The 12,837-nt window shown below is 38.5% G+C and overlaps 1 protein-coding gene across 1 annotated transcript in view; it reads left to right on the plus strand.

The window, feature by feature from the left end:
• The first annotated feature begins 10,002 nt into the window (after window positions 1–10,002).
• Window positions 10,003–12,837, plus strand: part of enpp1 (ectonucleotide pyrophosphatase/phosphodiesterase 1) — a 52,644-nt gene continuing 49,809 nt past the window's right edge. The window contains exon 1 of the mRNA XM_047387709.1: window positions 10,003–10,239. Coding sequence (XP_047243665.1) covers window positions 10,018–10,239 — 222 coding nt within the window. The 5' untranslated portion in view covers window positions 10,003–10,017. The remainder of the gene's footprint in view (window positions 10,240–12,837) is intronic.

A 12,837-nucleotide genomic window follows, 5' to 3' on the forward strand; every position in this document is an offset into this window, starting at 1 on the left:
AGCATAGACAGCAACAGACTAACCTGCACTTGACCCATGTGTGCTTGGTTTTATTGACATTAAACATGCATCTGTGATGAGATCGTACACTACTTTATTTAGTGGTAATGAATCACAGCAAGCCCTAACAAAAGCTTCTGTGCTGAAATATTGAGAAAATAAATGTAAACCCAAGGGTTAAAAGCTCTATTCACCCGACTCCTTCTGTAACAGTTATTAATAACTTTTTACAACCGTAGAAAACGTGTTGAAGTTAAACAGGAGGAAATGAGCCGCTAGCCTCAGCATGACCACCAGCTGTCACTGTGACCAAACAAAGCTCCTTTGGTACTTGATGTTTCCCCCAGAATCTGTCTTTCTGGAATGCTCCATTGTTTTCCCAGCTCTTGTCCTACTAATGAACGTCTGTGAATAAGTCACAGTTGTTACCCATTTAACAGTTGTCTTGTTTCAATTCACTGAGCATGGAATTCAAAATGTTTGCTCAAAAATAGCTCTTACTTTTCAGAAGCTGGATAATGAAACTATTCTCTTTCTTATATGAAAACAATGTGCAGCTGTACAGCTATGTCTGCAGAAATGGCAACATGCAACTTCAAACTCTAAAAACAACATGCATAATTTTTACTAATTTCAATATATCTGCAAAGCTGAGGAATCTGAACCAAATAAAGTTAGATACGGTTAAATAGAAACTTGAACCAAAAGTAAGAAGAGGAACATAATGTACAACTGAACTCTTGAACAGAATTGGTTTTCATGACAGGATTTTATCCTGAGCTGAGAAAGTTTACAGCTGCATGCACGCTTCCACGAGCTCATTTATATGAGGAGAACTGTGGGTGCACTGCTGTCAAATACTATATGTCCCACACTGTCACTTCCTGCACTCTAAAGTATGATTCCTGCTGCTCCTTCTATACAGGGGTTGGTGCAAAAATACATTTAGATTTATGGTAAAGTTGATCTGAAATTCAACTCTCGGTAATTTTCAGAAACATATGACAGCAAGCTTACACACACTAACATATGTCTTTATTACAATGAATGGACCACGACCCCTGAGTTCTTTATGTGGGCCACTACAGGTAAAACAGTGCAGAATATATCTCTTTAACTAGATGCCAGTGTAGATTCAGAATGTCATTTCAGATATCCAAACAGTCAGTCATTTTCTACTGCTTATTCCATAGTGGGTCACGGGGAAGCTGGTGCCTATCTCCAGCAGTCTATGGGCAGGAGGCAGGGTACACCCTGGACAGGTCACCAGTCCATCGCAGGGCAACACACATACAATTATGCACACACTCATTCATACACCTAAGGGCAATTTAGAGTTACTAATTAACCTAACAGGCATGTCTTTGGACTGTGGGAGAAAGCCGGAGTACCCGGTGAAAACCCACACATGCACAGGGAGAACATGCAAACTCCAAGCAGAAAGACCCCTGGCCAGGAATCGAACCCAGGAGCTTCTTGCTGCAAGGCAACAGTGCAACCAACTGTGCCACCGTGCAGCACAAGATATCCAAACATTCTAAATAAAAATATTCTTCTTGTGCAGTTGTGTGGACCAGTTCTTGTTGCCAAGCAGTTTTGTTGTGTGCCTTCCCCTCTGACCACTAAGCTATTTTCCTTTAAAAAAAAACAATTCACAGCTCCCATTAATGATTTATTTCCTTGCCCTAACTTGCAAATCTTTTTACATATACTTATCTCATTTGTAGAATACAGTAATGCCAACATAGCTAGATAATATAGGCTTTCATAAAGTTTTACAGGTAAAAACCATATTTTTATTATTATTCTGGTTTCAACATTTAGTTTATACGTGATTTTGACTGTACTGTAAAATCAGGTTGAAAGATAATATGCAATTGGATTTCTATTCATTTAGTGGGTCGGATTTGAATAAATTGAAACAGAAACGTGTTGTAAATGGTTGTGTACAGATTATTCACTTTGTGCATTGATGTTAATTTTAAGTTGTGCTATGTAAATAACCTTAAGTTGAATTTCATGTGGCAGTTGTTTCGCCTTGGAAGAGTGAGTTCTTTACCAGTACTTTAGCTTCCTCCCATACAAAAATATGCATGTTAGCTAAACTGGAGACTCTAAGTTTCCCTATGGAATTAGTGGATGTATGAATGGATGTCCTGTGTGGCTCAGTGATTGACACTCTGTCCAGAATGCACCCCGTCTCACACACATGGATCACTGGAGGTAGGCACCATGACATGTTACAACAGAAACACCATTCACAACCACTAGAAGAGTTCTTCAAATTAATGTAAGCTTTGATCAATGTGTGAAATACTCAACAAAAACCCTTTGTGGAGATCAAAAGCACACTCTTTTGTCAATGGAACAAATTAAATAGTTTTTTCTACTGCAGTCTTAAAATTAGATAGAAGGCATAATGCCTAAATATGCTCTGTTTATAATTTCTGCAGTACTTGAATCCTGTTGTTGCAAAATTAAACCACAGCCTATAACACTATAGAAGTAAATACTCTTGTGGGAAGTAAGTAACAATAAGGATGGGCATGTATTTTACATTTTATAACAATGTATTAACTATATATCAATGCCTGCAGTGTGAAGCAAACATAAAAAAAAATGTTTACTTTGTTTTTAAACAGAAATAATGCTCAAATAAAAACTTCATCCATACTGAATATGCTTCTTCACAATGATAAGTAGCAAAAATGTCCTGCTGAAGAGCACACAATTATATTTTTTCCACCAAAGTGATTCAATTTCTTAACCAGAATGGTGATGGAGAAAGCTTTTTACTAGTTCTATAAAACAACCAGTTCCACATCAGTTGACAGAAAACATTTTTATATTAATGTTTTATCTGTCTCTTGTATTTTGAGTTTTATAAAGTATCACTGCGACAATTTAACTACACAGATCACATCATTTCTTTCAGTATCCCTGCAAACAGATGGTCTAACCTCACTAATCTGAATATAATATTTAATTTTAACTGTTTTAAATAACATGCATTGTTTGAATACTTTGCAGTGCTGACTAGCTGATCTCCACTTGCAGGCCAGCAAACTGTTTTTACACCAGAATTGAAAACTTATGATATTAAAAGATTACTATTTATACCTGAGATGTGTTGGGCTTAATGGGTTTCATCTAAGAGAAAGTACATTTATAGAGCATTTCTGTGCTATTCTAATTTTTTATTAAAACTTGTTATTTATTAAAGCTTGTTGTTATTACCATTTTTTAATTGCTTGTTTTTTTTTTTTTTTTTTTTTTAAACATAGTTCCATGAGCCTGCTTGGACAACGGCAGTTCTTTCCTCTGGCCAAGCAAAGAAGAATTGTTGACATAGAACCAGTGTTATGGTGCCAGAGTTGGTGTTTGCAGCAGTGTAAATGGAAACAACTTGTGCTAAGCAAGCTCTAGCAGCTGTTTAAGACTGGAAGTAGTTTGGTGGAAAGAATCCTGACAATTACTTCTACTGCATCTCATTGTCAAGGGTTGTGAAGCCCAAGCTGGCATGTGTGAGCTTTCCACCAGAAGGTTCTTAAACAAGGGGGAGCAAGTGCATCAGAACCCAGGGAAAAGAGAATATTGACAGGTCTAGCTGTACACAATTTTATTCCTTACAAGGATAAAACAGCAGGTGAATATAGATAGTAAAATGCACATTAAAATAGTTCTTTTAAAAAGAGGTTTCTCATGTAAAAGTCCATAAAAAACACCCAGAATGTCATAAAATCCAAGATCAAACAGTTTCTTTAAGAAAAGAAGTTCCCTTAAAACAAGATTTGAATCAACCAGTCTAATTAGCAACGACAAGGAGGAGCTTCCCATTCCTTTCTCGTGGCTGCCCCTCAGCTGTTCTCCACAGCGTGCGGCTCACGCTCATCATGGCAGTGGCCTCCCTTGCATCACACCACCCTGTGGAAAACAGACACTGGCCTGCATCTTTGCCTAGAAAGCAGGGACGGCTAATCGCCCTTGAAATGTTGCATCCTGCCCACAACAGTGGAAAGCGGTACTCACAGATATGGGCAGAAGTTTCACCCCTGCCCTGCGGTCGTCAACACGCATTGCTTTCCATTGCTTACAGTTTGGATGGGCAGCTGGTTCTCGCCTCCTACCCTGGTTTCTGGGTCCTCCTTCCACCACTCTTCAGCCTTTACTACCTGCTCGCTTTGCAACTGGTGTCCTGCACATTTAAACTGTTATAACTGTTCAGCCAACTTCCCTGTATGGTCTTACATTGAAACAATACAAATGTCCACTGTGTGACGTTATTTTGAATAGTAAATGCAGCATTTATTAATGCTCTAATGGAACATAAAGTAAAAAAAAAAAAACAGCGAAAGTAATAGTCTGTACCAAACTATTAGTATTTGAATGTTGGACCACTTGTTTGCTGAATATTGGACCATTTGCACGTTGCTGGACGCCACCAGGCCTCCTGGCGTTTTTGGCCATTTTGTATCCAGGACAGTCCGCTCCTACAGATCCCGTCGGCCCCTGCGGCTGATAAGACAGGGGCGTCGCAGCCCTGAGGCCACCGTCAACTATATAACAGAGGATGAGACGACCCACCATTTGCCTTCAGCTGGAGACCGTGACACGGTTACCAACATCTGAAGCATCACCTGGAGAAGAATCCTGTTTGGATTTCATTTATTCTCTCTCTTTGGCCAACGAAGAATTCATAACTGAGGTTTCTGGAATAAGAAGGCCAGAAATTTCACTTTGCCGATTGAAGACGTGAGTTTAACACGTAACTAAAAAAGAGTTTCAAGGAGACGAATCGCCACCTTGTTTTGTCCTAGTCGACTGATGATGGTCAGATCATATTTTCTCTTTCACCAAGGAGGCCAGAGGACGAAGATTGACCGCTTTTCCTGAAGTTAACTGTGGACGCATTGTAACTTCCAACTTCCACCCCATTCTCCCTCAACCCCACTCAGAAGGGAGACAACGACAAGTAAAACCCATCCTTTATTTTTGTTTCTTTCTTAGAAAGTCTGGGCAGGGTACAGGATGTTTAATGCGATGAGATTCGCTATTTAATCTAATGTGTTCTGAATGATTTGTGCATGTAACCTTTTTATTGAAACTTTGATGTGCCTTGTTGATGTCTGGAAGCCGCTGGGCTACCCAGCTTTGTGTGTGTCTTGCGGGGTTGTTGGACACCTGAGCAAGCGCAGGTACGCTGTGAGACTGGACTGTTAAAATAACTTCATGGTGAAATTCACCATTTTCTTTGTCTTCAACCTCACTGCTAGCTAGCTTGCCGCCAAAAGTTTTATAACTCTTTGTCTGCTCAGCCGCGCAGAGTTGGGGGAGGTTTTATGACTGAGTATAACTGAGTTACAGTTGGAGCTGCGCCCCAACCTCCACTCACCACCACACCCCTTTGTCATATTATCATTTTTACCATAACTGCTGGTTGATTCCATACACACCCACTGCTGTTTTGCTTTATTTTGTTTAGTTAGATATTTTACCCCTTTTGTGTAGAACTTTGCATGTTTGAGTAGGTGAAGATTATTAAATCGGAAGAGCGAGTGTATCAGGGCTGTGATTTAATAAATATTCACATAGATAAACAGAAGGCGTTCTGTGTTTATTTTGTGCAAGAGTGATTCGTCAGTCAAGATATGGTTGAAGTTCCCCACGTTTCGGCAGAAACGGTCGATTAAACAGTGACATCTCTGGTAATAGTTATCAATTATTACTGAGTATTTAACGTATTTAACGGTTGTAATTGTCAAAGGCGTTGAGCCACAATTACAACACCAAAAGACATCTCTGGTCTCGATTCATAAATGAGGATTTTGGTTAAGAAATTAATTCAGTCAAATTATGATTTTTAATTATAATTATTGATAAAGATTAATCAATCAATAATAATAATTCCAACATGAAATTTGGAAAAAAAGAGTAATTTTTAAAAATGCAGGATGGCTAACTGGTTAATGTTTGCCATTTTATATTATAAACGATACAATACTGCCCATCCCTAATCTACAATATTTTTTGCTTTTAAAATGTGATAGTATTGTAAACTTGTCTTTTTATGCCCTTCCAAGTGCGACAACGAAGTGCAGGCTTATCCGTAAGTGTAAATGTTTGCATGGTAGTTAATATTTACTTTCAATCAATTAGCAAATATTTGGCCTTTAAAACTGTGTCTGCTAATATTTGTAATCAGTATGCTGTCATTTGATCTTAGTTTAAACATTTTGATTGCAACAGATTTCTAATAGTTAGCTGGCCATTTACAGCCAAATTTATTATTTCCCTTAATGCCGAAATGTCAAGAGCTTTGTTCACTGGAATAGCTCCTAAAAACAGCCCTTCACCATAATCCTCTCTGCACCAAACTTTACATTTGAAGCAATGCAATGACATTACTGACGTTCTGGCAACTGACAAACCCAGACAAGACTGCCAGAAAAAAAAATGCATGATTTGTCACTACAGAGCACATATTTCCAATGCTCTAGAGTCGAGTCTAGAGTGTGCTTTACACCATTGCATCCAACGTTTGCACTTCACTTCGGGATGTAAGACTTGGATGCAACTGCTCAGTCATTGCAACTCATCCACTGTTCTTGAGCTAATCTGAAGGCCACGTGAATTTTGGATGTCTGCAGCTGGTGACTCTGCAGAAAGTTTTTTATTTCTGCCCAATCCATGCCTCAGCATTCGCTGACCCCACTGTGCCTTTTTTTGTGGCCTCCCACTTCGTGGCAGAGTTACAGATGATTTATATATCCATCAATTTTCTATACCCACTTGTTCTTTGTAAGGGTTGGGGAGGGAGCTAGGCCCCATCTCCAGCGTTCATTGGGCGAGATGTTGGGTACACCCAGGACAGGTTGCCAGTCCACTACAGGGCAACACGGAGACACACAGGACACACAACCATGCATGTACACACTCACGCCTAAGGGCAACTTAGAGTAACCAATTAACAGTTATGTTTTATGGTTACGGGAGGAAGCCAGAGTACCCAAAGATAGCCCACATGGTTTGGGTGAACATTAAAGCTCACACAGGGTTGAAAACAAGGGGAGTAACGTGATACAAAACGCACATATACTCCCAGATAAAATAACATGCACTCTGACATGCACATATCCAAACCAAAATGTAAACACTAAATTGGTCTTTGGAGTCTTTTGAAACCTAAACATGCACAGACACTATTTTTCTCTTTTGGACAAAGATCAACAAAGAGCAACAGGACTGAACAGTAGGCTGTTAATGTGTGAAAACAACACAGAGGTTAGAGGTCAAAGAACGGAGTAACATGTGGCTTCTATTATCATTCCACAGGACACAGCTGATCTTGTAGAGCTTAATAACGTTGAAACTGGAAACGTTGGTGCAGTATTGTATTATAGCACAGCTTTTATTTACAAAAATGTTTGTTGTTGTATGTTTCAAATCTTACAACAGCACCATCTTGTGGTCACTTTTCACTAAGTAACTTTTAGATGCATCCCTTCTCCAAGAGACCTGAATCAAATGGATCAATTAGCCTGTCGTTCATCTCCACAGAGGCCTGGTAAGGAGTCATCCATTAGATTCAGAATGCATTTATTCCAATTTAAAATGACTGAAATTTCACTCTGGCAATGACATCAGGCACACATGATGACAACATCATTACACAGCATTTTGAAAAAGGACTGTAGACATTGACTTTATGCTCTCCAAAAAAACATGAAGACTGGAATGAAGTTTGCCAGACAGCTTCTGGAATGTTATGTTGAATCAAATACAGTATCCTAAGATAAGAACCTCATACCAACGGTGAAGCATGGAGGTGGAAGTTTCATGACCTGGGTATGCTTTGCAGCATCAAAGCCTGTCGCGCTAACCATCAATGAATTCAACCATTTATCAGAGGGTGTTCAAGAAAAATCTGAGACCATTTGAGACAAAAAAATCAACAAAGCATACTTATCAGGAAAAATATGGCCTTTCTTTATCCATATTGAGCTGAATAAGATACTAACAAACTTTTAGACTTGCTACAACTTTTTTTACTAAGCCCTGCTCTCCAGAAATACTGCGTTAGCATCTCTATAAAAGCAAACAAAACCAGTGTTGACCATAGTGTTTACATTGAGTTGTTTGAAATATTTAGCTTTTTAATTCTTTTGAATCAAAAAATAAACGGAATCAGTGACAAGATCTGATGAAGGAATAAGGAGAAACAATGAACGTTGTGTCAGACTCTAAAATGCAATGTGTTTTCATGACTCTGCAACTCTGCAATTTTGTTTTGTATTGATTTGTTGTCTATTATCTTCGTGACTTTTTTTTTCAGTCTTTGTTTAAAGTTCCCCCTCAGCTGCACACACATGCTTCTGATCAGTCATAATTAAGCCTTGTGTATATACAGTGTCAGGTTGGTACATACACAATTGTAGTCTTTGAACTCTTTTTTTCAGCAATCTTTAGGATCCTGGGAAATTCACAAATTTATGTTGTGCATAACTAACCTCATTTGAGTCATTGTATGACTTTGTTTGCCTGTAAATAGAAACCTTTACTTGCCTTAGTAAACAACTTACATCATCACAAAATTAATATCAGACAGAGCCAAAATATAATAAAACCACAGCATAAAACTAAAAGATAATGTATGTTGTAAAAACAAAACAGAGGTATCTACTTCTCTCCACTGTATAAAGTCAATGCTGTGGAGATATTGAGATGCTGGTAGTTCTTCGTACAATACTTTTGAGTATATTGTTATGATTTGATTGATGATAAGAATAAGAAGAAGAAAATTAGGAATTTAATCATTACAAAAATGTTTTCAAACTGTTTATTTGTAATTAGCCTTCTTTACCTTGATGCCTCTAAGTAAAATACACTGCAAACAATTGCATGTGAAAGTCACCTAATTAGTAAAAAGAGTTCCTATGATAACTTCAGGTAATACGTGATCCTGTACTTTTAATTAAAAAAAAATGCTTATTTTTAAAAGGTTGTAATTGTAATAATGGCACCACCATGTGACACTAGTGCGAGCAACAATTACGGCCGCAGAGTTCGCCACGGAGACTGAGATTGACAGGTGAGGTTGTGTTGAGGTGGGGATTGTTCCTTTATGTTTCCTTCCAGGTCGTGTATGTGAAGTTGGAGGGTGGACAGGTCTTGTAGGCAGGTTAGTGGGTTCTTTGGGTTCGCAGGTTCAAGGAAACTGAAGGAGACTCTTGATTGGGGAAGCACTGTGAAGTGCATTCAGCCAAATGCGAACTTGGGCCTGGAACATGGACAGAGTGAAACCAGATCTGGGTCTTTGGAGTCCCTTTCCACCCCCTAGGTGGGTTAACACCTCCTTCAGGGTTTTTGCTTCTTAAGAAGCTCCTCTTGATTACGCCTGATGATCTTCAGCTGTGTGGCTGCACCTGCCTGTCACACCAGGATGGGGTGAGGGAGAAACCACACACACAGCACAACCCTGCACTCAGCTCTGTGGTATGATAGTAATAGGATTATTATCATTACTATTATCAACAATAATAATAATAATTTATTCTTAAATGTTTTTTTATGTTTTTTAAATGTCAAGAAAAAAATAGTTCAAGTAGTAACTTTATAAGTAGTTACAGACATAAAGCCTCAATAACCACTTAAAGCTTATGGCACAAGGAGATGCCTGCAATAATTTGAGTTGACCACCAGATGGCGACATCAGCAACATTTTCTTACTGTATCTATTATTTGCCATTGTATGTATATGAATGTGTGTGAATATTTTTGCACGATTTAGCTATTTTGTTTTGTTCTGCCTATCTAACACTTTTCTGACATTTTAAAAATATCAGAAAAATTTTAAGATTTGTTTTTAATCACAAGTCGCTGTAAGGTTTTAAGTTTGACAGACTTTTGCTGTGTTTAATCAGAGAGTAAGACAAGTTCAATCTCTGTGCCATAGTCTGCAACATCTGGTGACTGCTGCTTTTACACAGTTGAAGACGCCAAAAAAGGCGGCGCTTTTGCATGCCGGAGCAAGGTTCATATCCTGCTTCATTACCGGGGAAAACTGCTGCCTGCTTCTCACACCATTATATTAGTGCGCTCAGCAGCATGGACGGAACCAAAGGAGAGCACCGGCAAGCGGAGCAGGCGGCGTCTTTATTCGGGACATCCGAGCTAGAGAGCCAGAGGATCAGCGCAGAGCAGAAAAAGAAGCGGAGTCACCTCTGTAAAATCATAACTGGGGTACGTCTAGTAGCTCCAAATAACTGTTGACATCTGTAGTCTCTGAGCTGCCATCATGCCAATTACTCACAGCTCAAGTAAAATAAACTCCACACGCTCTTTTGAACAGTCAGCAATAATTAAATTGTAATGCTTTAATTCATGTCTTATTTTTAAAGCAAAAATTGTACAAGTTGCAACCTTGCAGACTTGTAGAAAATATGTAATTTTCTGCACTTCTTTGCCTTATTATAAGCTAGAGTTCAGTTTATACGTTTTGTAACTTTTTTTTTTTTATTGATTGGTGATACCAACTGAAGCCACAGCTTCATCTCAGTATTTTACCCTTGTTTGCTTTGCCCGTCATTAATCCACAGCTGTCACAGCAGTGGTGCCACAGTTAATGTGCAAACTAACTGTTTTCACTCCAGTGCGAGGAGACAGAGGCCAGGAAAGGCCCTGCAGGTGTCCTACAGTTGTTTTTGCGTAAAGCAGAACTGGACCTCCCAGCGTTCATTCTAAGAGTTTAAGAGTTCAGGTCATTAGGAAAGTCTCTGGTTACTGTTCTGGGTACTGATGGTAGGGTTAGGGTTAGGGTGCTGAGTACAAAGGCACACCTTACTTGTCAGATATTTATTTTTGGGAAAAGCCTCAGAAAATCATACATCTACTTCACAATTATGCACTGCTTTTTGTCTGTTTACTACATAAAATATCCCCAAAATTAAGCGAATTGTGTGGCTTTAACATGTAGCATGACTATTCCAGGCACTGTGCAATTAGTGTATAAATGTTTGTGATCTTGGGATGTCGTAATTCTCTGTTTGGTTTAAAACTATTAATGTCAGGGAGCCTGTAGTTCCGTTTTTCTTTTATGAATTCAAATCAGCAGGTCAGACCTCAAAGAAATCCCGAATCTCTTATTATTGTACAAAATACAGAGATTGTTAACATCAGAGTGTATATAATCCCAACGTTTTGACGTGTTGAAAGAGGCAACTAATACATAAAGCCTAGATTTAAGTTTTAGATCCCAGTGTGAGATGACAATTCTGGGATTATTTTTGAACCTGGATTCGACATTTGTTCACTAATGTTCTGTTGCACTACCCTGAAAGGGTCTTCTATTCCCAGAGTCGAAGGTTTCTCAAAATAGCCTCCTATTAATAGCAAAGAGACTAACCGCACCTACTCCAAGTGGAAAATGTTCTTGGGGTAAAAACAAAAATGTCTGCTTGAAGTTGTTTTTAATACAACTATGGTCAGTTAAAAAGAACAGATACATAAATACACCTGTTTTTCATCCCAAAATACTAAGCTCATGATTTAAAATGGATGCTGTCCATCTGATGTGTAAATTATAAACTGAACTTATTGTGTATACATATATCCTTCTAACTTCAACTGTAAACCACACAAATACCAGATGTCTGCTTGGCACTTCAACCAGAGTCTAGACAGTGCAATGTTCCATGACAATGCATGTGTTTGTACCAATAATACTGCAATATTTGTGAAGGGAATAGCATGACCAGCTTTTGTCCCAACATGGACAACTGTTGCTGACAAGGGATCGCTTAGTTTTCAAGCTTTTGGCCTTTCATTTTGTGATGTTTTCTTTCAAAGTGGACTATAAACATCATTTCAACCTGGCAATTATTTTTACAATAATAGCTTAAACTGGAGATTTGATCTAAAGCAGTAAAGCATCATTTAGAGTCAAACTTGTGGGTTTGCATGAGACAAACCCTGTACTTTTGCTTCCTACTAAATCCAAGTGCAGAAAAAACACCCAGGTTTCCTGTTTGTTCACCTATACCTAAATAAAAGAATAGAAAAAAAACCATCCAGACACCAAGCACACACAACATATTCCTAACTGTCTAGGAATGCCACATTTGTATGTGTGAATCACACTAAGAGGATTTCTAGTGGTTGATGATTCACCTAAACCAGCTTTTTGAAACCTTACAGCCTTGTAGCTCCCAAGCAGTGAAGTAGTGAATATGAAGACTAAGCTTAGATGTGGTCCTGTTGGAGGGACATTTCTGTCCCAAAACTAAATCTGGGATAGTAAGTGATGCATTACTAATAATAATCCTACCTATTTTATCACAATTTATTTACAGATTTAAAAAAATTTTGACAACTAGTCAATTTGAATAAGTAATTTTTTTAGACCTACTCCTTTAGAGTGCACCATGTGATGTGATGAGAAAGAATTTAAAATGACATTTCTCTCAAACAATATTTAATTGACAGACTGTCTCAGACTGCTGGATAAGTCAACAACCTCAAGAACCACTGAGGGTCTGTTTTAGGCATTGCTGTCAGTGACGTCTCGGGAGAACACCCCCATCACTACATAAACAGAGCGTGTTTTCTTTGAAACGCCCGTCTAATTACAAACCCCTCACCCTCTAGAGCTGCTGTCCCTGAGCAGATGCAGACTCAGCGGCACATTGTTGGCTTTTTAGACAAACATTTTAACAAATAGAGATTGTATCTGTGAAATGGTGGGCAAGCCTCAGAGAATAGAGCTCAACTAATATGTTTAAATGTCATGATCTTAGGTCTGAATGTCAAATAAATTTTGCTTTTAGTTATTCATTTCAAACA

The sequence above is a fragment of the Girardinichthys multiradiatus genome, chromosome 15 (assembly GCF_021462225.1).
Source record: "Girardinichthys multiradiatus isolate DD_20200921_A chromosome 15, DD_fGirMul_XY1, whole genome shotgun sequence".
Lineage (NCBI taxonomy): Eukaryota > Metazoa > Chordata > Actinopteri > Cyprinodontiformes > Goodeidae > Girardinichthys > Girardinichthys multiradiatus.